Genomic DNA, 26810 nt, shown 5'->3' on the forward strand with positions numbered 1-26810 from the left:
AAGACAATTGTTAAGACTGTGATTTAATGTGAACAGTGAACAACACAAAGGGCCATGTTCCAAAACTTTCAGATCAATTTAGATCTCACTTTGCAACTAAGTTCGTCCTCAAACTTAGGGGAAAGAAAAAAAAAACAGGAATATCTGAAAAGGCAAATTCCCCCCCAAATCAGCCAGATGCCACCTCTCCCCTCCATTTTTTTGGCTCAGTTGTGAACAGCGGTAGAGTGACTACTGTACACAGTTTCTATGTGTTTGTTTAGCACTTCCCAGAGCTGAGAAACCAAAGCCACTACAAAGCCCTCTTTCTTGAAGAGGGAGAACACTGAGGGATAAGTAAGGAATTACATTTTGCTTCTCACAAAGGTCTTTTTAATATGAAGCTCTGTATCTGCAGCTCCAAAATAAACAGTACTATCTACAACCATTCCTCATGTCAAAAGATTTCCTCAAGGGTTTTTCACCAAATAACAAAATACTCACCCCTTACAAGCTTATATTTAGACCCAAAAGTTAAAAGAGAATTTCTCATGCAGGACTTCTTTTTAATTTCACAGTAAAAGAACATCTTAACAAAAACTTTCAAATTTCCATAAAGAATGCAAAGTCCACTCACTTCCTCTTGTGGATGTGGCTTGTCAGCAGTCCAAACTTGTAGCATGGGTACGTGAGTCTTCAGCCGGCGCCTGTTTACACAGGAAAGAAAACCTGACTTTTAAAAGACTAATTTAGGGGAACATTTTTTTTCTTTACTACAAGCATACTATTTGATCTCTTCAGATGATGAAGACTGCAGCATAGAAAAATCAGGTTTGTGATTACTTAAGATATATCTATTATCATATCTGGACAGCCTTGTTAAACTGAAGCATCTAGATAGAAAACAGTCACACTGCAGAGTGGTGATGCAACAACCTATCTGTATTCACAGCACACTTACAACTGTACCTGCTCCAGCATGAGCAGAACAAGACCATCAACATACTCTAGAACTAGACAAGTCAATGAAACTTTTCAAAACTCTCTCCACCTATTCTGTTTTCAAGGACTTTAACCCCCACAGGATGGTTCAGTCCTAAGACTTTGGAATACTTTTAAGTGAGCAATAATCAAACCTATTAGTCCCTAATTGAATAGATACCACTTAGAGTACTTTTAATGGATTACAACTTACTTCAAATAGCTTTCAGTCTGAGACAGGAGACGATCCATTTCAGAATCCTTTTTCTCATATAACTCCTTTCCAACCCATGGCAAAGACGACAGAAATGCAAATACATACCAGTCACATCGTACCTACAGGGAAGAAATACACTGAAATCTAAGTAGACAAGAAAGTTCCTAAAGTTTCTGAACACAGACCCTATTTTAATTTATATTATAACATTAGCAAAATTATTATTTCGGGGATGTAAATACCAAAAGTTAAAGACTAACTGACAAGCCAGAAAAAAAAAATCTTGCTTGAAATGTATCATTTTTAACTTGGACAGTGACAAGCAGACTTAAATAACAGAATCACTTTCACAGTTCTTCTGCAGATTGTTGATACAGCAGAACAAACCAGGCATTATGCACTTGCCAAAGTAAATATATCCACTTCAGCTACCTCAGTATAAAAAGATGGCATTTTCTTGGTGTATGCATGTTTTTTTCTAACTGCCACAGGCTACTTTTACTGTCATTAAGGAAACCGCACATGGCAGTCCATTTAGTTGGGCTCTCTCTGAAGCTTCCCTGTTCTAGGCATAAATACAGGAGCAATGATGTGAACAACAGTGAAAACAGCACTAGAAAAGTCTATAGCTCTTCAGCTTACTTGGGGTACATCTTCCTCCTGTGTCACACTCACAAAGTTCTCAAACATAGCCACCATTGAAGGTGCAGCTATTACATGACAGTTCACAAGATCAGATAGAAAACGAACCTAAAAAGGCCAAGAAAAAAAAGTTTAAATGAATACTTCTTAAACTGACAGCACATGAACAAATAAGCATTACTTTAATAACTAAAACTAATCATCAATATAAGCATGATATTCATTCAGTACTACAAAGGGAGAAATATTGGACACTGGTACAGATCCACTTTCCAACCCTGGGAAACAAGTATCGTAAGTGCTGCCTAACATACTAGTTATAATGCCTGTAGTCTGTTTCCTTGCATTAACACTGAAAGGATTAATATTTCTAATTAAGGAAGGGTGGGAAACACCAGTATGGATTCAAAGACATGTGAACTGATACTACAGAAAAAAACCCTTGTGCTTCTATCTACACTAAAAGTACAGAAGTGGGTGGAAAAAACTTCCTAAAAGCTGAAGATGGACTGATCCATTGCTTCATGAGTCCAGATGTGCACCAGGAAACAGTGGTGCCAAATCTGCATGCAATTACAGATGATTAATTTCTGTAATTATTTATTCATAAATACTTATTTATACAGAGAGTTTATCTAAAAACTGCTGGCTTTTTCAGGTTTCAGAAATGTGACAGACTGATGGCATGCTGGGAATCAAATGGACTTAATCACCTGGGAAGAATCTCCATGACAGGAATACATCTTTGATTTGGCCACACTCTAGTAAGAAATGCAGGCTGACAGAAATGGGAATTTAAGTAGAAAACACCTGAGGAAAAGCAGATGCCCTTTTTTTTCTTTTTCCCTCTCCCCTCTGTTTTGATTTATATTCTGCCTGCAGACTTAAAACAAGGCTCTAGTAGGACCCAAGCTTTCCCAGTATCACCAAAACCTTAACAGACAACATAGGCTGAAATTTGAGCAATTAAAATACTGCATATTGTTTCTTAAAGGCTCTTTTCTTTTTAAGGGTACATTCATCAAAAGTGTTTCAAAAAACCAAAAAAGGTATTTTGATCTGAAGGCAGATCATTGGGAAGAAGTCTTGGTAAAGCAATTTGGGCTAAGCAGACAGCTCAGTACTAAACAGCAACTGTAGCAGAGAACAGCAAAAGACTTCAGATGTTCATTGCTGTGAAGAGCCTTTGAAAAGTCTTTGACAAAGCTGAGGAAAGATTTCCACTGCCACTCCCTTAGCTGTTACTCTCACAAGTCATGTGAGAGTATATAAGCGTGACCAAAGGTGAAACTAAAGACAAGGGACAGCACACTCAAGAGTTCTACTGAGGATTTTAATAGTAAAAGCATCCCACAGCTGAACAGCATTCTCTTGACAAAATACACTGAAATGTTACAATCTTTATTTTCACCAGTGGGCTTCAAAAGAAGCTGGGGAGGTTGGGACTGGGCTTCCAAATCAGACACCTCTGAAGTCTTACTATATTTTTACAAACAAAATCTGTAAGCAGCAAGAGCTGTAATAATGGTTTCAAACAGCACTTAAAAACTCCCTGCTTGATCTCCATCCCTCCTTAGCAGACTGAAAACACAGACCTGATAAGAGCCATCAAAATCAGCTTTTAAGAACCAGATTGTTCTTTTTTTAATATTATTTTATATTTTTCCAAGGGAGCCTCTGAACACAACAGAAGTGCAGGACTTTCATCTGTCTTTTACATGACTGTAGGACAGTCAGTTTACTGCAGATTTAATTCATCATTGGGAAAACACACCATTGGAAGTCAATTCTGCAACTGTAATATGATTTCTCTCCCCTGAGGAAATAAATACTGCTCACATAACATACATTTCCTCTTGGTATATCTACAGTGCAGTGCAAGTTGATGCCAAAAGGGGTTGTAATACATACTGACAGGCCCAGCTCTTCCAGAACAAAAAGATGAAACAAGTGATGAAAAGGAGTAAGAGAGAGAAAAAAGGAAAAATGCAAAATAATCAAAGAAACAAAAAAACACTTACCAAATGCACAGCTTGGTTATACATATTGACTTTCAGACATTCTTTAAGCTGACGAATCATGGCTTCTACAAACTCTCCACCAAAATTGTAGTTCCTGGCATTCAGCAACCCAACCAGTGTTGTGTAAACAGTAAGCTTTTCTGGTAACAGACGTGCGCTGACACAGAAAGAAAAAGATACGGTGTTAGTTTTTTCATCACATTAATTGGCATCTTTGAATCTGCGTACTTTAAGTTCAACCAAGCCAAGTGTGTCCTACACCTGGGTCAGAGCAATCCCAGGCACAGCTACAGGTTGGGCAGAGAAGAGATTCAGAGCAGCCCTGAGGATAAGCACTTGGGGGTGTTGGTTGATGAGAAAATGAACATGAGCTGGCTGCAGTGTGCACTCACAGCCCAGATAGCCAACCGTATTCTGGGCTGCATCAAAAGGAGCGTGACCAGCAGGTCAAAGGAGGTGATCCTGCCCCTCTACTCTGCTCTCGTGAGACCTCACTTGGAGCATTGTGTGCAGTTCTGGTGTCCTCAACATAAAAAGGACATGGAACTGTTGGAACAAGTCCAGAGGAGGGCCACGAGGATGATCAGGGGACTGGAGCACCTCCCGTATGAAGACAGGCTGAGAAAGCTGGGGCTGTTCAGCCTGGAGAAGAGAAGGCTGCGTGGAGACCCCATAGCAGCCTTCCAGTATCTGAAGGGGGCCTATAAGGATACTGGGGAAGGACTCTTCATCAGGGACTGTAGCAGTAGGACAAGGGGTAACGGGTTCAAACTGAAACAGGGGAAGTTTAGACTGGATATAAGGAAGAAATTCTTTCCTGTTAGTGTGGTGAGGCACTGGAATGGGTTGCCCAGGGAGGTAGTGAATGCTCCATCCCTGGCAGTGTTCAAGGCCAGGTTGGACAGAGCCTTGTGTGATATGGTTTAGGGTGAGGTGTCCCTGCCCATGGCAGGGGTTTGGAGCTAGATGATCTTAATGCCCTTTCCAACCCAAACCATTCTGTGATTCTATCCTATGATTTGTAATAGAGCTGAACTAACAGTACTGTTTTAAATAATTTTAGGGAGACAGCAGTACCAGTAGGAAACCCAGTAGTATCTTTTGTTTATAAAAAAAACAAAACCAATCAATCAAACAAAAAAAAGTAAGGAAAAAGAAGGTATTTTTTTCTGTGGTAGAAGCCAGACTGACAAGGAACCAAAGGAATGGTAAAATTTTCCAAATAAATTCAATATTCCACACCCCATCTCCCCAGCCCTCAGCCAGAAAAAATCCCATCTACAATGCAAACACAGTGAATAAAATATAGGTAATATTTCTAGATTACGAGGCAGCTTGCATTAGCTTTCCTGAAAAAATCTGCAACAAGGAGTTTTAGTGATATGAAGGAAATATTAAAAGTGTGTAAGCTATTTAAGGAAAAAAGAATTCCCTAAGTGGGGGAATGAAGCCTGTGCTGCATTGGAGGGGGTGTGGGGTGTACTTCAGTTAGAGAGCAATTGTGTTTCTGTTGGTAAGTCTTAATGAAGTTGAACAGCAAGACAGTTCTATCAAGCCAGTTGCTGTAACAGTGTAGTGGCCAAAATTGCCAAAATTTTAAGGAAAATCCCTAGGTCATAATAAGTGACAGCATAACTAGCATCTGAAATAAAGAGTTTACTTTGCAGGAGAGAAAAGAAAAGAATGTGCTAGTTTACACAGCATATACATATATATATATATATATATAGATATAGATATAGATATATATACCAAAAGCATATACAAAGGCACAAAGATGGTCAGAGAGCTAAAGCACCTCTGCTATGAAGGCAAGCTGAGAGATCTGGGATTGTTAAACCTGGAGAAGGCTCCAGGGAGACCTTAGAGCAGCCACCAGCACCTAAAGGAGGGCTACAAGAGATCTGGAGACGGACTTCTTACAAGAGCATGGACTGATAGGACATGGGGAAATGCCTTTAAGCTGAAAAAGGACAGATTAAGACCAGATATGAAGAAGAAATTCTTCCCTGTGAGGGTGCTGAGGCGCTGACACAGGTTGCCCAGAGAAGCTTTGGCTGCCCCATCCCTGGCAGTGCTCAAGGCCAGGTTGGATGGGGCTTTAAGCAACCTGCTCTAGTGGAAGGTGTCCCTGCCCTAGACAGGGGGCTGGAACTGGGTGAACTTTAAAGGCCCTTCCAACCCAAACCATTCTACAATTCTACTAAGTTAAACTTGCCTCATGAGGAAGTTAAGAAAAAAATTGCTAATGTGATCTTGAAATTCTGCCAAGTGGTTAATATGTTACAGTATTTTGCTAACTACAGTAATGTAGAAGTGGCAGGTGCCACTTTCAAGTACATTTAAGGTATTTGCTTTTTATTTATAACTAATTGCTGAGTATTTCAGAGGGTTGACCAAATAGTAACTGACAGAACTTAGGCAAGGATGTAAAAAGTTGCTTTAAGTCTGTAATTTGGAAATGCATTTATTATACAGCATCAACAAATTACACAAAAGGCGCACACATTTTAGACTACTAATTTTGATTCCAAGTTTCTCAAGTCAAAGTAACCAATTTTAAGCACAGCATAGGAAAGGCCAGGTCCTGCTATAAACCCCTCATATTCCACTACCATTTCTGCATGTATATAAGCTAACCCTAAAATTTCAGAAGTGTCTTACTGTAATAGGAAAAAACCCCACACTGTGTTATAGTAAACATTGCTACAAAACAGATTTAAGGAATGTGCAAAACCATAACACAGGACAAGGCTGGAACACTCTCTCTCTTCACACCACTACTTCAGACCTCTCTTCCCTACTACCTGCATAATTTCTCCCTCAGACACTGCTCAGTGACCCTGACACAGGGCATCTCTGCTTCTGCACTTTGCTAAGGAGGAAGGAAAGCTATCAGCTGTCAGCTGCCAGAGAACCTGCTTTTAGTTCTTTGTGTTCCCAGCTCCCCTTCCTGAGCCAGTGGGCTCATAAGACAAGATCATCTCAATGCCAGAGAAGAGAAATAGGCAAGGAAAATAGCACATATAAGACTAAATGTTAGCAGCAACAGCTTTGGTGTTCTTATGCATTTCGTTGGGAAACAGGACATTGCCCAGCACCACTGCACTCTCACTGTTACTGAAGAGCAGCTCTACATTTCTTCTACCTGCTTTGAGCCTTTGTATACATGTCAAGTCAAAATGATGCAAAGAGGCATTTTATTCAATTACATATGCTACATAATAAACTTTTTCTTCTATTTTTTTTCGTTTGTAGTAAAACAAACTCTACCCTATAATAACACTCAGGAACTAAAGCCACTCCTGGCATTTAAACTACCTTAAACACTCAAACTTATGCACAACCAAAAAGGGACCTCCCACATGCCCAGACCCTGCATACGTACACAGTACATAGTATTCTTAGTATCTTGCTTTTGTAATTTGGCAGATCAGCTTCCAAAACACCAGCTAGACCCTCCAAGTTGCTCTCCAAAGATGAATTACTCTAAAATAATAAAATAAAAAAAGTATTAAAACGAATTTTCATCATCCCCCCGGCAATAAAACACAGCCCCTGACTCTCACGTGGAAAATAAGGTTGTTGAGCAAGAGCATTCTTTTATGTCACTTTTTTCAGAGCGACGATTCAGTCTGTTAGCAGGGAAGAACTGTGCTGCCGTGCCAGAAAGAAGGAACAGCCACTCCTGTGACGGGCTGCACCCGATCACCCAGCTCCCCACGCTCCCAGGGCGCTCCCGGGAATCAAGATCTAACATACCTTAGGGTCACCACGGTAAGGTGACCGAGACTCAACGAACAATACAGCACGAAACAAAGCACTTTTGCCGTTTGTTTTTCAGCACTCCATCATTTTTGTCATCATGCGTTTAATGCCCTTTGTACTACCCTCAGATCCCGCCAGCGCTTGAACCGCGAAGCCCATGGAGTCCAAGTTTAACTCCTCCATGTCTCTGGTACGCTAAAAGGAGCTCCAACATACCGCAGACGCGAAACAATTAACTATTCGCTGGCTTTTTATCGCTGTTCGGCAGATGAGCGTCCGTTTTAAAGCACGTTTTTGCAAGAGTTCACAACGTTCCAACGATCTTATAAAACAATTCTTTTAATTCTGGGGGGTGAGCACTCAAACCGCTCGCACGGAACACACGGGGCGGAGGGGGGGAAGCACAGACACACAGCATGACGACGACTGCGACGCACCACCAGCCGTACCTCCCCGCCGATATCCCCACCCCAAAACCGCTTTAACTCTGCCTGCCTCCTGGCCCCTACCAACCACCTACCTTCTCCCCGACCCTGCAGATGAGTGACTCGAGCCTCTCCTCGATCTCTGACGGCTCAGACGTCCTCCGCCTTTTGTGCGGCTGCCCTGCTCCAACACACCGAACACACCATTATGGCCGGAGAGCCCCCGTTCCCGGCCGCCCTCCATCCCGCCCAAAAGCCCGCTCCCAAGGCGGGACGGCCCTGCCCAACCCGCGCCGCCTCAGACGGGGCCGGCGGCACTGCGGCGGCGCTCACCATCGCTATCATCGCTGTGCCGCCGCCGCGACATGGCGGCGGGCGGGGGACGCGAGGAGACCGGACGGGAGGAGCGGCGCGGGACACCACGCGCGGGCGGCTTCCAGCACGCTCCCCTCGCACCGCCCGCTTCCGGCCCACCGCCCCTCTTCTTCCGGGACCAGGCCCGCGCGGCGGTGCGCGCGCCGGGCCGCGGGACTTCCGGGGGGGTTGGGGCGGTGCGAACCAGAAACTTCGCGGGCGCCTCCCGTTCGGCGGGGCGCCGCCCCCCCCGTCCCGAGGCGGAGATGGTGCCGCTCGAGGGCTCCGCTGCCGGCGCTGCCCCTCCGCCCGACGGCGCCGCCGCCAGGAAGCAGCGCGCGTTCGCCCGCAGGAAGGTGGGTCATGCTCGGAGGGACCGGGGCTGGGGGCCTGGCGCTGGGCAGCGCTGTTAACGGGTGGTCTCCGCTTGCCGTGCCTTCCAGGCGTTCTCCCTGTTCGTCAAAGCGAAGGAGGTGCCGGTCGCAGCCCGGTATGCTCCCGGCGGAGAGGGCGTGCGGTGGCGGTGCTGCCGGCAGGGCTTTGAGGAGCTGTCCGGTATTCACCGACATGTGGCTCTGCAGCATGGCGGGGACGTCGGGCAGCGCGCAGCGGCTGAAGGGAGCCCCGCTGACAGCGCGGACGGGACACAGGGGCACTGCCGGGGAGCGCCCGAGATCTCCTGGGCGCTGCCAGACACCAGCCACGTTGGCCACGATGATCTGACGAGGTAAAAAAGCCCGCCGCCGTTTGGAGACTGGCCGGGAGCGGGGTGTTGGGCTGCTTACGGTTTAAAATCAGAGAGTTAGTCGTAGAATGAGCTAGGTTGGAAAAGAGCTTTAAGATGATCAAGTCAAACCCAGGACTGCCGAGACCACCATTAAACCATGTCACTGAGGGGCCTCATCTACACGGGGTATGAAGCACTTCCAGGGACAGTGACTCTGCCACTTCCCCGGGCAGCGTGTTCCAGTGCCTGATCCCCTCTCTGTGAAGAGATTGTTCCTGATGTCTAGTCTAAACCTCCCGTGATGCAGCTTGAGTTTTACCTCTTGTTCTGTCACTTGTTACCTGAGAGAACAGTCCCCATCTCATTACAACCTCCTTTCAGGCAGCTGTAAAGACCTTTATGTGCTCTTCTGCCAGTACTACTTTTTATGAAGTTCAGTATAAGATACAGAGTCTTCCCTGATACTTTTTCAGATCAACATATGTTTTGGATACCTTCCTGAGATAGTTCGTTAAATCAGCAGGTGTAGGTGACTCTAGGAGTCACTTGACTTGAATTCATTTCACAACTGCTGTCCTGGATTCAGCTGTAACAGTATTTTTTCTCCTTAGTAGGTGGCACAGTGTTTTTGCTGATAACATGCAGATGGTTTGGTTTTTGCTAAATGATGTTTACTCTGATCAAGGACTTGTTAGTCTCACACTCTGCCAATGAGAAGCACAAGAAGCCGTGAGGGAGCAGAGATAGGACACCTGACCCAGACTAGCCAAAGGGCTATTCCATACCACAGCACACCATGCTCAGTATATAAACTGGGGGGAGTCACCCAGAAGGGCAGATTGCTGCTCAGGTCGGGCTGGGTAGTGCGCAATTGTATTGTGTATCCGTCACTTGTGTTTATTTTTATTTTGTTGTTTTTTTTTTTCCTTTCCAGTTTTATATTCTCCTTGTTATTTCCCTTACTAGTAGTAGCAGTAGTAGTTTTGTATTATACTTTAGCTACTGGACTGTTCTTATCTCAACCTGTGGAGTTTACATTCTTTTGATTCTCCTCCACATCCCACCTGGAGTAGGGGGGAGGATAGGGAAGGAGCAGCAGCGTGGTGCTGAGTTATCAGCTGGGCTTAAACCGCAACAACTGCTCAGTCCTATACAAAACATACAAATTACTGCTGTGCTCATAAAGAAGTAGATACACTGCATTTTTCTTTTCATGGGAAAGGGGTAAAGGCAGGAGCTTCAGAAGAGTGAGCTATCAGAGCCATATCATCCCGGGTTGTTAAAGCAAACTTGTGCAGGTTACTTGATGGCTTAGGGTCTACCAGTAAGGAAAGACCGTAACAGAAAAGAGCAGAATTGCGGGTCCTTCATTGACGTGCTTTAAGAGCTCATTTATTACTGATAAGTAGGTTCACAAAGATGTTTCGGACTGGGAGAGAATTCAGTTTCTGATACTCAGAATCATGAGCACGAAAAGTTTTGGGGTTTTAAAGTCAGGTAGTGCAAGGGCTTAAATTGTCAGTTGCAAGTTTGCAAATTGAGCATTTAATGGGACACTTGTGTACACAGAAAACAAGCAGTTTCTGTTTCCTGTGTTGAGAGAAACTTGAGTAGGCCACTGGCCATGATGAGTTAATTTTGTAAGCAGTCCTGAAATCAAACCCAGCAGAGCTAATTCCTCTAATGTTTACTTAGTGCTTTGTTTCTCTCTCTCCGTCTGCTAGAAGAAAACTGTTTTTTTTGAATGGTTGCTGCTAATAGTATATTTTCCTGGTTTTCAACCCTAACATTATTTTTTCTATTCGTTCATTTTTGCCATGCTGTGGACAGCAAGGTGGGAGAAGTACTTCTGTACTACTGTTACTGTGAGGTGAAGGATCCAGAGGAACTCTGTGCTTGGCAAAAGGCTCTGTGCCAGCATCTGCATCTCACTGGCAAGGTAATGTTTTAAGCAACCGTTGTGTTCTTATTAAAGAAACATCTTCTTTGCTGAGTTCAGGGCAATGTGATGTGGAGAACCAAGTATTTTGCAGTAGAAGGTGTTGGTCTGTTATAATCCATTAAGAAAGGCACTCAGGCTCTGTAAAGTATAATTTGAAATTACACTATTATTAACTATTTAAGAGCTAATGCTACAAAGATAAAGAAAGTAATGCAAACAGTCTTACTGTGTCTAGCTCTGGGCTTCTTGACACAAGAGGGAATATGGACCTGTAAGAGCGATCCCAGAGGGGGACCATGAAGATGACCAGAGGACTGAAGCATGTCTCCTATGGAGACAGGCTGAGAGAGTTGGGCTTGTTCTGCCTGGAGAAGGCTCAGGGGAGACCTTAGAGCAGCTTCCAGTGCCTAAAGGGACCTACAAGAAATCTGGAGAAGGATTTTTTACAAAAGCTTGTAGTGACAGGACAAGGGGAAATGGCTTTAAACTGACAAGGGAGATTTAGATGAGGTGTTAAGAAAAAATCCTACCCTGTGAGGGTGGTGAGACACTGGCACAGGGTGCCCAGAGAAGCTGTGGCTGGCCCATCGCTGACAGTGTTCAAGGCCAGGTTGGACAGGGCTTGGAGCAACCTGTTCTAGTGTAAGGTGTACCTGCCTGTGGAAGGTTTCCCTGCCTGTGACAGGAGGGCTGGAACTGGATGAGCTTTAACAACATAAATAATTCTATGATACCTTTTGATGCTGAGAGCCCCAGGTTGTGCAGCACTGAGTGAACCTCTGATCCACATACAGGACATTGTGCAGACCTCTCCGTGCAAGTGTTATCCCATTTCCATAGTTTAAACTGTCAAAGACTTTTTAAACATCACTCATACTGTCAAAACAGAAAGGACAAACACAAGATAACTTCTTGATGCACTTTCAGATAAAAGCAAGGACACACAGGTGGCATAATCACCAGTGTATCAACAGGGAGCTGCATGTGTGTGTCTTCGTTAGGATTATTGGGCTGTGTTTGTCCTGTGGCTAAAGTATACGTGCAGCACAATGCAGCCTGAAGGTCAAGCTGAAGGTGCAGTGCCATACAGCACAGGTCTGTGCTGGCTGCATGTTATGTGTATCACTAACTCCTCAGTGCGTCTTCCAGTCAGAATCGCTACACCAAGCTGTAATCCATACTCTCAGGAGCGAGAGAAAAGCAGCTGACACCTAAGACCACATTGTAGTATAGCAGTGCTCCTCCCTCACAGTCTGTTCTTTTCTGGCAGACTAAAGAAGGTAGTTGGCTCCATCTAGCTGGCATTTTGAAGATGTGTGCAAAGGTGAATTTCAGCCTCACAAAACTGTCAGTGGAAAGGAGAATTTTTTTTCAGGGGCAACTCAAAGCAGGAGATTAGTTTTATCTGTGTCTTGTCTTCCTAAGTAGTTTTCTTTATTCTTTGCCAAGAGCAGGCACATACCCTGCTCTATACCAGCACAGGTCTGAGGGTGAAGTGTCTTGACTCATTCACTTCTGTATTTTTGCTCAGCTATGCTATCTGGTGGTTGGTATTTTTCTCAATATCAGTGGGCTTTTTTTTTTCTCATCTCCAAGACTGGTACAGCATTTGCCTTATCAATCAGTTGGTTTTTAGCTTGTCTTTTATATTCAACCTTTTTGGGTTTTTTACCAATTTGGAGTTTTTGTTCATTTGTCAGTGCAGGAGATAAAATGACTCACTGAAATTTAATATTACATGCAATATTATGCGTATTCACATTTTCCTGTGAACTGTGTGAGTCATTGGGCACAGTCCTATTGTTCTTCCTGAGACAGACCTCCAGTGGGGATTTTAATGCTGACTGCAGGGTTTGCCTATCAACCAGTTAGCATTTAGCTGTTTATTGCACAAGGTCATCTGGCTGTCTTAACGTGATTCTTTTGAAATGACTCAAAAGTGATTGATAAGTTTCTATTCTTGTTTTATTTACTGTCTTTTTTAATGTTCAGCTCCAGTATAACCATCTTTTTTTCCCCCCTCCTCAGTAGTCTCTTTTCAGAGCATACTTCTGTGTCTGCCTTTCGTCACCCAGGCAGATTTTGCTAATTTCACTGTGATCTCTTTTTTGCTGTTACCAAGCCTTAGCTGCCGCTTCTCCTCTTGCCTCCCAGGTACGAGTTGCTTCGGAAGGGATTAATGGGACAGTTGGTGGAAGCAAAGCAGCTACTAATCTCTACGTTGAAGCTATGCTTTCTCATCCTCTGTTCAGAGACATTTTGTGCCAAGAGGATTTCAAGGTATGAAAAAATAATTCCTACGTAGGCACTGTTAATGTAGGACATTTAATTTTTGATGAATAAGCACATTGCTTCATGATAGCCTTACTTCTACTTATATCTCCCAGCATTGATCTAAGTTTAGGGTTCCTAACCTTGTTTAGTTTAGGTATCTTTGCCAGTTTTCACCAGCAGTAGCAGTTAGCATGAGCAGTGATAGAACCAGCTACAAGCTTTGGCAGCTGTGGGTGCAGCTGCAAAGACCCCGTACAGGTGCATGAGGGAGTGTCCTTCATCTCCATCATCCTTCAACAAGCATTTACTCCAGCTTGACTACCAAAACCATCACAATGTATGCTTATCTGCACAAAGTATTTCCACACTTTCCTCTTTGCCCTATTTTGAGATGCTTGCCTAGAAGCCTACTGCTTTAAGGTCATGCAGGCCTTTATGTACACTTAGGTGTTCCATGAATTGGATGTCTTCTAGAGAAAATACACAGGCAGAGTCAAGAGTTTCTCAGTTAGTGCCTGACTGGAGGGAGAAGTGCTAACTTCTGCTTAAGCCTAAGCATATGTGCATACTGCTGTCTTCAGATGGTGATGGCAGCTGTGGCTGGCACCAGACGGCATTCTGGTAGGCTTTTGCTGCCTCAGCACTGTAGGTACTGGTCTCTGCTCGTACAGCATTTTTCTTCTCCACACAGTTCTATTTGCAGCATGCTCTGCAAGGGCCTTGACTGTCTTGTAACAGTGCTTGTGACATTATTTCTGACTAAGATGTCTTCTACTTCCAACTCCACAGTAAGTCTGCACCTCATGCCAAATGGTGCCTGTCTCACCTGCGGTATAGCCTAAGACACCTGTCTGCAGTCCGTGATAGGGGTCCATTGCCTAAACCTCAGGATTTAGAGTGTGGATTTCAGTAGGAGAGACTTTTCTTGCCCTCAGCCACCAAGACACACTCGTATTCTAGTGAGTTGTAGAACTTAAATGAATGGGCAATTTTAATCTTAACACCTGACAAGGTTTGGTGGTTTATTTTTGTGTTTAATTTCCTAGAGCAGTGCAGGAGGAGCTCACTGTTTCACGGACCTTCGAGTTGGAGTATTCAAAGAAATTGTACCTATGGGCATTGATCCAAAGATAGTGTCTTACAAAGAAACTGGTAAGTTCATTTATTGAAAAATAAACCCTCTCATCCAAGTGAGAGGTAAATGAAGAATAAAATACCTTCATCAGAGACATTGCCTTCTGCAGTGGTCAGGACACAGGAGAAGCAAATAAAGAAGTGGATTTCTTACTAGTAGTCAAAAGTTACTGGTCCAGGGAATTTGCTGGCCCAGGTTTTGGTTTGCCAGGTGAGCTGCCATGAAGAATGTTGGAATTAACTTTCTTTTTTGTTGAAAAAAGTAATAGTTTTAATGCATGTCAAGCAGTTACTTCGTTTTGGGATAGAGACATACCTTGTACTTTAGTCAGGGAATAAGTAATTGGGCTCTTCCTAAAGGCAAGGTGTAAAGTGAAGCTATGTGATGCTTAGGAAAGACATTTCAATGCTTGAATATATTTATGTTTATTTTAAACGTTCTGTGGGTGCTTAGGCTGCTCAGAATTGACACCATATAAAGAGCCTCAATGCTTCTTTCATTGTAGTTAGGTTGCAGTGAGAACCAAGTTGTATAGGAAGAGGTCTCCTTGGAGTCTTATAGTGGATCCATGTTCCTATGCTAAGGACATAACATATGTTATGTTACGGCTGACTTGACTGCTTTACTTGAGTTAGAGTTAACAGCCATATTCCTGCCTGTTAGAGTAAAAAGGAACTTGATCTCCTGTGTCAGGTTCATGCCATCCCCCTAACAGAAGCCACATTTGTTTTCTGCTACTTGTAGCTGCTTAGTATGGATTACGCCCAGTAAGATGTAGTAACATCTATGTATGAGGGCACTTACATAGGTGGTAAGCTATGAGGTGGTAAGCATGAGGGCTATGGTATGAGGGCACTTACGTAGGTGGTAAGCGTGAGCACAGTAAATAGCAATTAACAGAGCAGATTTGGCCTTTTTTCCACCAACAGGTTTTGTTGGTGGTAAATTTCAACAGTGTCTTTCTTTGGTTTTAGCAGAAGATTATTTTTCCCCTTTTTTGGCAGTTTGTGGGATGTATGTTTGCATATTTCTTTTTTTTTCTTTTTTCCCTTTTTTTCTTCATATTTTAGAGTGGTTTATGGAGATGGTTCCCTACTTTGTCAGGTTGCTTGTAGGGTTTTTTTTAATAAAGGATTTGGTGGGTGAGGTTTTTTGGTTTTCAGTAGGTTGGGAGTTTTAAGTCTAAGCATCCTGAAAGCTGAGAAACCTTAATACATTCTTATGAAAATTTTCTATTTTTATCAACAGAGTTTATTTGAAAAAAATGCATTTCTGTATGCTTCTGTGCCTCCAAATGTAACAAAAGATGAGCAAAGGGAAGGGAGACATTTTTCACTCTTGCAACTGTAAGAGTTGCCAGGGGGATGTAACAAAGATCATAAAGACAGGAGCCTGTCTGCTGCTGCTTCTGTAATGTGGAACAGTGTTGTGTTTTCTTTCATTTGCCAATAGGAAGCCAAATACGGGTAACCTTGGCTGGTTGAGTTGGGATGAAAAGCCTGTAAACTGTCATAGAAAATTTTTGTTTGGAAATCTGAGGAGAGTATGTATCAGCAAGATTGTACATAACAGTGTTTCGTAGTTCCGCTTCTCACATCCTTTTCTCTTCCTTCCTTTCTCCCCCTTTTTTTCCTTTCCTTTTTTAAGGAATCCATTTATCCCCTCAGGAATTTCATAAAGAAGTTGAACATTATTTGTCTCAGGCCAGTCTAGGACAAAGTGATACCATCTTGCTGGACTGTAGGAACTTCTATGAAAGTAAAATAGTAAGTATTGTTTGCCTGCTTCTTGGAGTGTGTTACAGCAACTGGTGAGAAGCATTTCACATTGTCGGGGAATCACTGGATTCCGGATTGGCTGTAATATGTGCAAAGTTCAGTTCACTAATGAGTATTTGAAACAAGCAGCAGAGGACCTGCTCAGCCACTTACAGAGATTGCCTGGCTAAGTGCTTATACAGCTTGGAGCTGGAAGAAGACAAAGCAGTATATACAACATTAGCAGTGAATATCATACAGTTTGAACTAAAACTAGAATAACATGTAAAGATGCTTCTCAGCAATTTTGTCTTGCCCCATACATCAAAAAAAATAGGGGCATCCTGTCACACCCACCAACCCTCTTGCAGTGTTGTGGCTTATCCTCTCTCTGACAGTTCTGCTCTGCTTAGCACCCTCTTTCATGTTTGAATGAAGAGACATGCTGTCCCTGGAATCTTCTTACAGATTCAACAGGTATTTTTCTACATGAATGCAACCTAAAGCACCTGCAGGGAGCCAAATGTTGTGGCCCAGATGTATGTTACTTCTCTAGTTCAAGGCATAGACCTTACCATGCAAGTCTGCTTTATAACAAGTCACATGGCCATTGGGTGTTATTGCAGGGGCATTTCCAGGGCTGCCTGGCTCCAGATATCAGGAAGTTCAGCTATTTTCCCAGCTATGTAGATGAAAACCTGGAGCTTTTCAAAGACAAGCGTGTCCTGATGTACTGCACGGGAGGGATTCGTTGTGAAAGAGGCTCTGCTTACCTACGGAGCAAGGTGAGAAGCTGTTCTGAGGGCACAGGTGTCAAGTTGAGACTGCTTTAAGAGCAGCTGTCTTTTCTTTTGCTGGTAAATTCTTAATGAGCACAAACTGCTCAGTGAGCAGGTGAGGAGATAAATGCCTCTGACGCACATTTGCTTCATGCTGTCTCTCAAGGACATGGGTAGCTTAATGCAGCTCAGGATGATTTGCATGGACTAGTGTCACGGCAGTGATTGATCTGTGAAAATAATTATATAACCCATTTGGTGAGAAGATGTTAAGTCTGCCCTAACCATTGTAGCGGTGTTTAAGGAGAGCTTAAGAGCATTCTGCAGAGCTTCCACAAGCTCTGTCTTACGTGGTTATGTTCTGTGGTCATTACTGCACAGCTTGGGCACCTCAGAGTGGTGAAAATCTGCCCGTCAGGGCTTTTGCAGTGCTGTGGAACTAAATCCAGCACATTACATTGTTCTAATTGCACTTTACATCCCACTCTTCTCCTGGATCCTTCCCTCAAGGAGCAAGGGAACAGCTCCAGAGATTGTTCCAGTGTTCTCTGGAGATTTAAACCTTGACTTTTTTCCTTTTTTTTTTTTTTTTTTTAATTCTGCTGCATCAGTGTGAACTCTGAGAAATACTGCTCCAGCTGACAGCTTGCCACGTAAAAGCAGAATAAGCAGAGATTCAGAGTTTCAAAAGTATTTGATCTGTGATGCATTAAACCTCCTTCAACTGAGGAGGTTACAGGTCTTTTTTTAACTGGAACTTTAAATGCACATTTGGGTTCATGTGAACAATTCAGCATTGTGGAGCTGCCATGTAATCTCTGGTGGCACTGCCTAGAGCTGTGGGTGCATGTGGTACGGATCATCTGATGATGACTGAGAAGCTGCTGCTATTGGTTGATCCCTGGCATTTAAAACATTTGCTTTGGGAATGGTGCCACACCATCAGTGATCTGTCCTTCAGCTTTTCTGCTAATATGCTTTAAACAGGCAGTGTGCAGAGAGGTTTACCAGCTAAAAGGTGGAATTCACAAATACCTGGAAGAGTTCCCAGATGGATTCTACAGGGGGAAGCTGTTTGTATTTGATGATCGTTATGCCATTTGTTCCAATGAAGATATCATCTCAGGTAGGACTAGATAATGTAAGTGCAGAAGGCAGGGAAGCTATGTCAGTGGTTCCCACAGAGATGTGCAGGATGGGACAGCCTGTAGTAGTAGCCTGTGTAGTTCTTCTTGATACTTGATTTCTTGTTTTAGTGCTATCTCTTTTCATGATAACTACCAACTCTATGGCTTTAACACATAAAACAGAAATGAGAGAAAAGGGGTTCACTAAACAGAGTTCCCTAAAACTGGAGCAGTAAAAAGGAGCATCCCCTGTAGAACAGATGCTGTAACAAGCCACCTGCAGCAATGGAGGCGTACATCAAGCACTACTACTGTTGTTACCCACTTGATCCCCACGGTGCTGATCAGCCTGTGGTTGGCCAAGGGACTGAAGCATTAAGTAGTTCTCCTGGTGTCAGCTGTTTTCTGCTCCTCTGTTCTCTGTAATCTTACTGAACATCAGCACTGATTGCCAGGCACTTCAAGAGTGGGGGCACTAAGCTCTACAGCACTTTTTTTTTCATGTCTTAAAGGTTTCTGTACCCTGTAGAATTAGTGACCTCTAGTTGAAGCTGTTAAGATCTTTGCCTGGACTTCTGGCTGGGATCACTTTTCAGATACTGCAGATGAATTACCTGTTTTTTTTTTCTTCTCAGTTGCTATGTACATGTAGATGGAATTTGCCCCAACCCCTTTTATAAAGCAGTGCTGTTTTTCTTTTGAGTGGGTAGCTTCTTGAGCCTAACCTCCCATTCCTCCTCTGCAGTTACCGTATATATCTTGAAGGTGCCTGGCTTGGTGTAGAAACAGAATGCTCTCTGCATACATCACAGCCATCCCTACGAAAATTTCAAGGGGAAGTGTTGGGGTAGGCACCTTCTTGATGGTACAGCTAAACTGGGCTGCAGCTTTCAGTGAAAGGCTTAAAACCTGGGATGTTTTGGAAGGATACTACCAGGACTCCAAATGACACCACATTTGCACAAGTCATTGCTTTTAGGTGGAAGAAAGTCCCATGGTATCGCCTTCCCAAGCAGTCAACATTCCTGCATGCTGGCTTAATTACCACCAATATATTTTTCTTCTTCTTGGCAACAAGGACCTTACCAGAAAATCAGAAGTCTAAAAATGAGCTAGGTTCTAGCAGATCAAGCTAACCAGGAATTAAAAGCCTGGAAGATAATAGATAACCACTCAGATGAGAGTTGGCAGCCCTGTGTGCCATGGAGAACCCTCTGCAAGGGGGACAGATAGGGCAGTATGGGTGTTAACTTCTTCTTTTCCTCCTCCTTCCAGCATGCAGATACTGTGGGGAGCTGTGGGACCAGTATAAACTTTGTTCCAGCCAGCACTGCCGGCAGCTTGTCCTGGCATGTCCAAGTTGTCGAAACAAAGGTCTTACAGCCTGCTGTCCTGTTTGTCAAGAGAAAGAGCTCAAATTGACTTCAAAAGCTTCAGGACAGATACTTAAAGAGGAATGTGATTGTACAAGGAGAAGGCTAAGGGTGCCTATTGAAGACGTCTCTCAAAGGACACTGGTGGCAGGAAAAAATTAAGCCATTTCATTAGCTAATCTGACACGTGTTAATGCAAAGGGCTTCAATAACCAGATCCCTGTTACTCAGTTAGGTTTGGAAATCATGAAAATATGTTGGCTTGGAAAGTCTTGTTCATGTGCTGCCTTTAAACTTAGAGTATGTGCTGAAACCATCCATTACTTGACCATAAATTACCAGTGTGCCCAACCCACCACTAGCACTACAAGATTCCCTTTCTTGGGCCTTGTAGTGTGGCCTCTATCACGGGGATTTTGGAGTGGAGTTTGTGTGATGGGACACAGATGCTCACAATTCAAAAGAAACTGAAAGGACATGAGAAGAATTCTATTCTTTTCCTCCTGCATGGAGATTGATCTGTCCCACCTCTCCATTGATCATGCATTTGCTTCAGTAGTTAGGGTGTGAAAACAGCAGATGTGTCAGTTTGGTGTGGGTACATGACTGGATTGGAGCTGAAGATATTTCCATGTACACACCATCTGCCTGCCTCCCTTGCTTTATACCAGTGAGAAGCAAGGAGTAGTTACACGAAGTCTGACTTAACTCCCGCCTAAAACTGGCTGAAGGCAGAGTAAGGATCCTTCTGGTAGCTGGAGCAAAGGCCCACATGTCTTGTCCCATCATACTTCTTGGGTGTGATCTGTAGGATGAGCAGCAAAAGCAATCCTCATTCCAGTGTTCTGTTTCTCCAGGAATTGTTGTTTTCCTCAATTTGTCTGTACATCAAATATCCAGGGCACAGCTCTGCTTGCACTAGAAAAAAACAACAGCTTGAAGCATGTTGGAACCGAGACACACAAAGAAAGGAGCACAGAGACTGTCAAAATACCAGCACTGTGACACTAGCAGTGATGCTGACGTGTGCATAAATGTCACTAGCGACTATAAGGAGAATACAGGATCCTTTATTCGAGTTAAATAATTCAAGATTTGGGGAGCATCTGTGCTTTGTAATTAAGCTTTTGAAAAACACAACCTATAGAGATGTCTGCGATTTCCAGCTCCTATGAGTGAAGAAATTGTCTTTGAAGGGATCCACAGCATATGAGCTCAAAGTACTTGTCCAGCTGCTGCTTTGTGTGCCTCATGCCGTAGAATGTACAGAAAGGTTTTATTAATAGTTTAGAAGATATGTCTGGACTGAAAAATTTCTTAGAAACTTACTGTCATTCATGGTACTGAATAGTAGTTAGTCGTTAGGAAGTGAAATCACACTGCTGGGTTTTTTGGGGGGTTTTTTACTTGCAACTGCTTTTCAAAGCAAGAAAACAGTTTACTCAGGTTTCTGCAGTTCCTTAATCACAATTAGGGCAAGGTTATTTTCATGCAGATTGTAACCTTTCCCTCAGTGCTATTAATTCAGCCTTGTTGTTGTCTCAGCTGGCAACTTACAGGCAGGGCCATTGGTTCCATTAAAGCCATAGCAAGCATTTCTTCTGACTTCCAGTATTGTTACCAAGAAATCAGTGGTTCAGCAACTGCTTTTATGACCCTTCCCTTCATGAAGCAAAGCTGAAACTTATGAATATCTCCTCTGGAGAGCTTTCTAGGGTGGTATTTAATAGTAAATGTGTGCACAAGCCATACTGGAGAAGAAACTGGAAAATTCCCTTAGTCGACACCTTCAGCAGAAGTCTAAGCAGGTCTCCTTGGATCTTCCTTGCCAAGCTTTGCTGGCCAGTTAACCTCTGTGTTTTTGAGGACTGGAATACTTGTGGGAAAATATGCAAACTGTACATGCAGGCCTGGTCTAGAGCACTGCTGGGAGTGCCTGGCTTGCATACTGTACTCTCTTCGTATAGTAAGCTGAAAAGAACACAAGATTATAACTCAGTCTGTCAGCAAGGCTGGAACACTGTAATCTGTTTGGAAGGCTGTTTGTATACCTTTTGTCAGTACAGAATGGCAACAACTATATTTTATATGTAAACTCCTGTGATGCTAAATAACCTTTAGTGCTTCCACTGTAATTTTTAAAGTACTGCACAAATATATTTCAACTGGTATGTTGGAGGTGCTTGATTTTGCAGAAATAAATGCTGAAACCTACCTAGCTGTCTGCCATTTGGTAGACCTGGCTATAAGGTACAATTCTGAGAGTTCCTGGCAGCTGCCGAGTCTACCTCAAAGTCAGAGGGGAACCATGGGGCCTCTTCTGGTCCTTGCTGCACTTAAGGCAAGGGGGGGGAAGGGTCTGAGGTGTACAGATGGAGGCTCGTAAAGCCAGGTTCCATCTGTTGCAGAGAGGGAAGAAGTGGGGTAAGAGAAATCCCTAGCTTCCCTCTTGTGAGCCCATGAGCAGCTTCTCTATCATGCTTTTGAATTAGTTTTGTCAGATTAATACAAATAAGAACTTGCCATACGAAATGCTGTGTGGTGGATGCCAAGCAACTCAGGGGTAGTGCCTGAGAGAAGGCACATTAGCTCCAGGAGAGGTGAGAGTTAAGCAGCATTGGCTGTGACTGCCAGATACTGCAGTCAGCAGGATGCTTCTTTTCCCTTTTCTTGGAGAGCTCCTGGCTCAGTGACCCATTTGCTCCCAAGCATCACCATTTTGTAGCTCCATCACTGCACAGCTTGATGCCTTTCACCACAAAACCTGATGCTTCTCAGCACAGCTCATCTCCACACAGCTCTCGCATGCATTTTTCAGCAAAGTGGCTCTATAGGAATTAATCAGCTCAGGATTCCTGCCACCTTACTATAGGTTTGGGCTGCATGGTTAATTTAGGTGCTACTATTGTGAAACACAGGACAAGGTTCTTGCTTTTTTTTTCCTCCTCAAGGGTTTTTTCACTTAGGGAAAAAATGCTATTGTAGTATCCATGTAGTGCTCCTTGCTCTGCAGATGAGTCTCCTTGCATGTCTTAGCACTGTCAGGATTTCCCAGGATAAGATAGCATTTATATTTGTCAGAAGCCCATGGAAGAACTGAGCCTGTACCATGCAGATCTAAGTAGATGGCTCCACTGAAATTGTGGCTCAGGTTTGATGAATTAGTTGACCATTTTGAAGTCTTTGCAGTGCATATGGAAGAAAGAGGCTGTCCACCAGTTTAGTTTATTTTTCTTTAATCTTCAATATGTTTTCAAGTATTTTTCTCTTGTATTCTTTTCATTTTCTGATAGGAACTTTCAGGGTAGGGGGAAAAAGCTACGGTGAAGCACTTTATTTGACACCATGGGTGCATTTATTAAGCTTTGAAGAGCAACAAACACGTTTCCCACACTGCTGAAGGTATAGTGTTGCTCTGTTTCACTGGTCAGAGCTAAATCACAGGTGGTATTTGTGCACAAGGCCTAAAGGAATCTGTGGGACTTTGCAGGGGTATGCGTCAAAGGCTGCAAAACTTCACTCTTAGCAGATGCATACAGACAGATACCTAGCAAGTGAAAACATTTTCTAGGACATGTCATCAGACCAGGAATAAGGCTTTAGTATGGCAGTGCTTCTAACAGGAGACTCTTCCTACAGAGCAGGATCCCACCCAGGTTAATAGCAGGAGTTTTGGATGGGATAGGGCTGGGTCCACTGCATGTCTGGTGAATTCCTCCCAGGCTAGATGGTGGGTGGTAGACTGTCTGACAGAAAGCTATCAGACTGTATGCAGTGTAAGTTCAGAGTTGGGCTATTTCATTGACCAGCTCTTCTAGGGTACATTTATTGTTGCACTTAGGCAGACATTAGGAATGGCAGTAAAAGAAAATCCCCATCAGAACAAAATTTAGTGGACATGGTCATTCAGACAAAACAGCGAAGAGAAAGAATGTGACTTGTTTCCAGTGAGTATTTAGACACACACTTTTAACATGAGGAAACTGAACAAGTAAGAATTAGATAATTAGTTTGGCCATCTCTGTGGGCTTAGGATTTGCGTCACTTCTCTAAAGGTGACTGTTTTCTTCAGGCATGGATAGGGTAGAAGACATTGATAGGGTAGAAGGGTTATTAGCCAATCCTAAACCACTCAATTTTGAGACTTTTCTTTTTATAATTGGTGGCCTTAAGTTCCTTATAATAAGGGGGTGGAGAAAATGAAACATGAGGATGTGCTTGAAACAGCACCTCCAACAAATTGCCTCAGCAAAGGTCAGTAAAAACCTGTAATTCACAATTCTTTAAATTAGCCATGTTTCCAGGTAGTAGAAGTGCTTGTTAAACTAATTGTTCCTCCATAGTTGGTTGAGATCAATTTGGGGGGGAAAAAATAAAGTATTTTTTTAACACTTCTGTAATTAGTGTGGAGCAGTTGTTTGTTTCACTCATGCATACCGCATCCTGACTGTATGAAACACTGTGCAGGAAGTTTATAGGAAAATTAGGTCCTAGGTTAATTAAGAATAACTTTTACACTGGGATGTACTCAAAACTGAGACTGCATAAAATTGGCTTGAATAGTTTCCAACTCTACAGAAAACATCAACAGTCCTACTGGGTAAAATCTTCAACTACAGCCACTAGTTAATTTAAACTGATTGATAGTGCATAAAACAGAACTGAGGCACCACAAATACTCTGTCAAGGCACTTATTGCCTTTAGATTTCCACAGTGTAGAACAGATCACCGGGAATGACCTCCACAGCCAGGAATTACACTCCAGTTCTGCACTTGGGAAAAATAGGCCCGTTCAACTCTTCAAGTCTTCGCTTCCTCACTGAAAAAGAAGAAGAGGAATCAGTCACAGTGACAGGAAGACGTGGATGGCAGGCTTGGCTTACCCGCTGTGGAAAGGAGCCGAGAGACCTACTTTCTGCCAGGAAAGAAACAGGATAGCATCAGCTTCTGAATTCCTGCATTAAGCAGCAGACACAGCCTCACACAGTTTAAAATCAAGGAAGGTAAGATGAAGTTTCCATCCCTATGAATTCTTAGGGCCAGAAGCTACTTTCAGCCTTACCTCCCTTATTCTACAGTCAATTATAGTTCACAAAGTTTGTAATGTGACTTTGGCCAAAGCATCACCTGATGGTAACTGATGTAAAACCAAGAGATGGATGTCACAGTTCTTCCATCGCTAGTTTTTCTCAATTGCCTTTTCAAATAATAAAAAAAAATTAAAAGTATCCTCTTTTCTTATCCTAAGCCTTCAGCCTCCAGCCCTTTGATCACAGTTAATACAGTCACTGCAGCCTCATATGTACTTCTAAAGCTGATGTACAGCTCTGAGAGCTACACTCATTACTTTTCAAGAAATGTGTAAGGAAAAGGGGAAAAAAGGTATAAAGGGATGGAGAAGTTAGCTCATGAGGATGAATGTCAAAGCCTTCGCAGTTGGTTCATACAGAGCATCTTAGAGAACAGAAGCTGTGAGACCAAAACCAAGTTCTGCCAGTATCAGGTGACAGTAGGCAAGAGCACTGGAGTGGAACACAAGCAGGGAGCTATTGATGATAGGGAGGAAAATAAAGTTTTTCTATACTTATACATTGTTCAGGTGTGGAGCTGAGATGCTATTGCCAGAGACCATCAGACCAATGAGTACAAGCTGCAAACAAGAACCAGATCAGACAAAAAAATGCAGATCTTAATAAAAATAAAGACAAATTTCACAACTCTTACCTGGAAGGCAACTTGTGAATTCTTCCCTTTAACAGCAGGAGCAATAAAACAATAAACAGCAGGAACTGGATTCAAATCATCCAGCTGATTACTTTGAATGCCAGGTGCTGCATGGTCATTAAAAACCTCGCTCTCTTCAAAAGGACAAAAAATAGCCATCCTTTCCTGGTGCAGCTCTCTAGTGATCAGGAATGCAGCCACAGGCAGAATAAATGTGCAGTGAACCATAATTCTGAGTATTCAGTGTGGTCCCTGAAGAATTGGCACATACTCCTATGTTTGGCCATGCTTCCTAGGAGCACAATTCTTCCCCATGTACAAAAAGGGTATCTGCAAACTTCTGCTGATTTCTCCCAAATACATTGTCTGCCACTGCTGAGAAGGAGTTTGGTGCTGTCAAGTCTGTAAACAGCATGGCTGGTACTGAATATTGGCTTCATTCAGTACTGCTCTGCGGGACTGATTCCCAGTGCTCTACAGCAGCTCGTGGAAAGCCCCTGCTGCATGCATCGGCTGAAATGGCAGTTTGCAGACTTGCCCACATTTTGCTTCATAAGCAGTTCCCATCACTTCATTGAGGGTATAAAGATAATTCAAAGCCATGTGGCTTCCCACCTCTCCTTAGAAACACTTCCAATTTGTTTTGCCGAAGGGGGCGGGCCAAGGCCCGCTACCTTCAAAGTTCAGCTCTATTACTTTTCATCTCCTTGTTAAAGTGGGAATGAAGCTACAGGAAGACAAGCAGTTGGCAGGAATCACAAGTGCTGGCAGCTCATAATCCATGTGCCATATGCTGTATCACGTGCTGTGCCGAAGCATGTTAGCAGCTCTCACTCCTTCCCAACAAGACCCACTGTTACTGCCAAAAACACTGCCTCTGGGAGGTCTAGCTGTCCAGTGTCTCCAGGTTTGGACTACAACCCTTTCCAACAGCAGCTGCATTAGGGAACCAGTCAGTGAAGGCTGCTTCCCTTGTTGAGAGGCAAGGCATTGTCACACCTTCAAGAGATGGTTCCTAATTCAAGCGCATCCACCAGAGCTTTCAAGCAAGCAGTTTTGCCCTTGTCCTGCCAGGAACTGCCCACAGGACCTTCCTGTGGCCCCTGGCTTGCAGCCCAACTCACCTAGGTCATTGTTATTCATCATGGCATTGGAGGCGCGGAGCCGGGGACCTTGCTGAGTGAAATGGTACCCAAACTTCAGCAGGGAGGTGTTCTTTTCCAACATGCTTGCAATCTCCATTTCTACTTTGTTGCCCAAAGGCTGGCTCTTTTGAAAACAGAAAAGCAAGCTGGTCAGGTCAGAAGGCAATTCAGAATGAGCACTTTTATCTGCCATCTCCCATCCTTTTCCTCCCTCTTTAGACCTGATGGTCCATCTGGCATTCTTGACTTGGAGCTGGTGAAACAAACCACTGGCCTATTCCTTGTACAATCAAGTGGCTTCAACTGCCACAGCAGACATTACCATAAGTCCTCTTGCCCAAAGACTTGGACAGATCTGCAGCTAAGAGATGTCTGGAGAAACTGATTTTGAACTCCCTGTTACCTGCCCCTTGGCTCCCTGTAGCTCAGCTGCTTTACT

General features: G+C 43.4%; 3 protein-coding genes across 5 annotated transcripts in view; 1 reads left to right on the forward strand and 2 right to left on the reverse strand.

The window, feature by feature from the left end:
- NCBP1 (nuclear cap binding protein subunit 1) overlaps positions 1 to 8497 on the reverse strand; it is a 34093-nt gene extending 25596 nt beyond the window's left edge. Inside the window, exons 1-7 of the mRNA XM_034072640.1 lie at positions 8367 to 8497; positions 8129 to 8214; positions 7229 to 7329; positions 3841 to 3997; positions 1820 to 1927; positions 1175 to 1296; positions 617 to 686 (exon numbers count right to left, since the gene is read on the reverse strand). Of these exons, the coding sequence (XP_033928531.1) occupies positions 617 to 686; positions 1175 to 1296; positions 1820 to 1927; positions 3841 to 3997; positions 7229 to 7329; positions 8129 to 8214; positions 8367 to 8400 (678 nt within the window). The 5' untranslated portion in view covers positions 8401 to 8497. The remainder of the gene's footprint in view (positions 1 to 616; positions 687 to 1174; positions 1297 to 1819; positions 1928 to 3840; positions 3998 to 7228; positions 7330 to 8128; positions 8215 to 8366) is intronic.
- Positions 8498 to 8586: 89 nt separating this feature from the next.
- Positions 8587 to 23887, forward strand: TSTD2 (thiosulfate sulfurtransferase like domain containing 2). 2 transcript variants are annotated; one of them, XM_005141489.3, is made up of 9 exons: positions 8587 to 8743; positions 8831 to 9114; positions 10945 to 11053; positions 13211 to 13336; positions 14377 to 14482; positions 16113 to 16231; positions 16849 to 17007; positions 17989 to 18127; positions 19404 to 23887. In XM_005141489.3, the coding sequence occupies exons 1-9, from the start codon at positions 8654 to 8656 to the stop codon at positions 19661 to 19663; spliced, it is 1392 nt and encodes a 463-aa protein (XP_005141546.1). In that variant the 5' UTR covers positions 8587 to 8653; the 3' UTR covers positions 19664 to 23887. The 2 variants fall into 2 exon arrangements, with proteins under 2 accessions (XP_005141546.1, XP_030898117.1); XM_031042257.2 differs by having other exon boundaries at positions 17989 to 18142; positions 19404 to 19526.
- Positions 22721 to 26810, reverse strand: part of TMOD1 (tropomodulin 1) — a 29829-nt gene continuing 25739 nt past the window's right edge. For both annotated transcript variants that reach the window (XM_034072608.1, XM_005141478.4), the window contains exons 9-10: positions 26351 to 26495; positions 22721 to 24321 (exon numbers count right to left, since the gene is read on the reverse strand). In XM_034072608.1, the coding sequence (XP_033928499.1) occupies positions 24257 to 24321; positions 26351 to 26495 (210 nt within the window). In that variant the 3' untranslated portion in view covers positions 22721 to 24256. The remainder of the gene's footprint in view (positions 24322 to 26350; positions 26496 to 26810) is intronic.

Source organism: Melopsittacus undulatus, chromosome Z, assembly GCF_012275295.1.
Source record: "Melopsittacus undulatus isolate bMelUnd1 chromosome Z, bMelUnd1.mat.Z, whole genome shotgun sequence".
Lineage (NCBI taxonomy): Eukaryota > Metazoa > Chordata > Aves > Psittaciformes > Psittaculidae > Melopsittacus > Melopsittacus undulatus.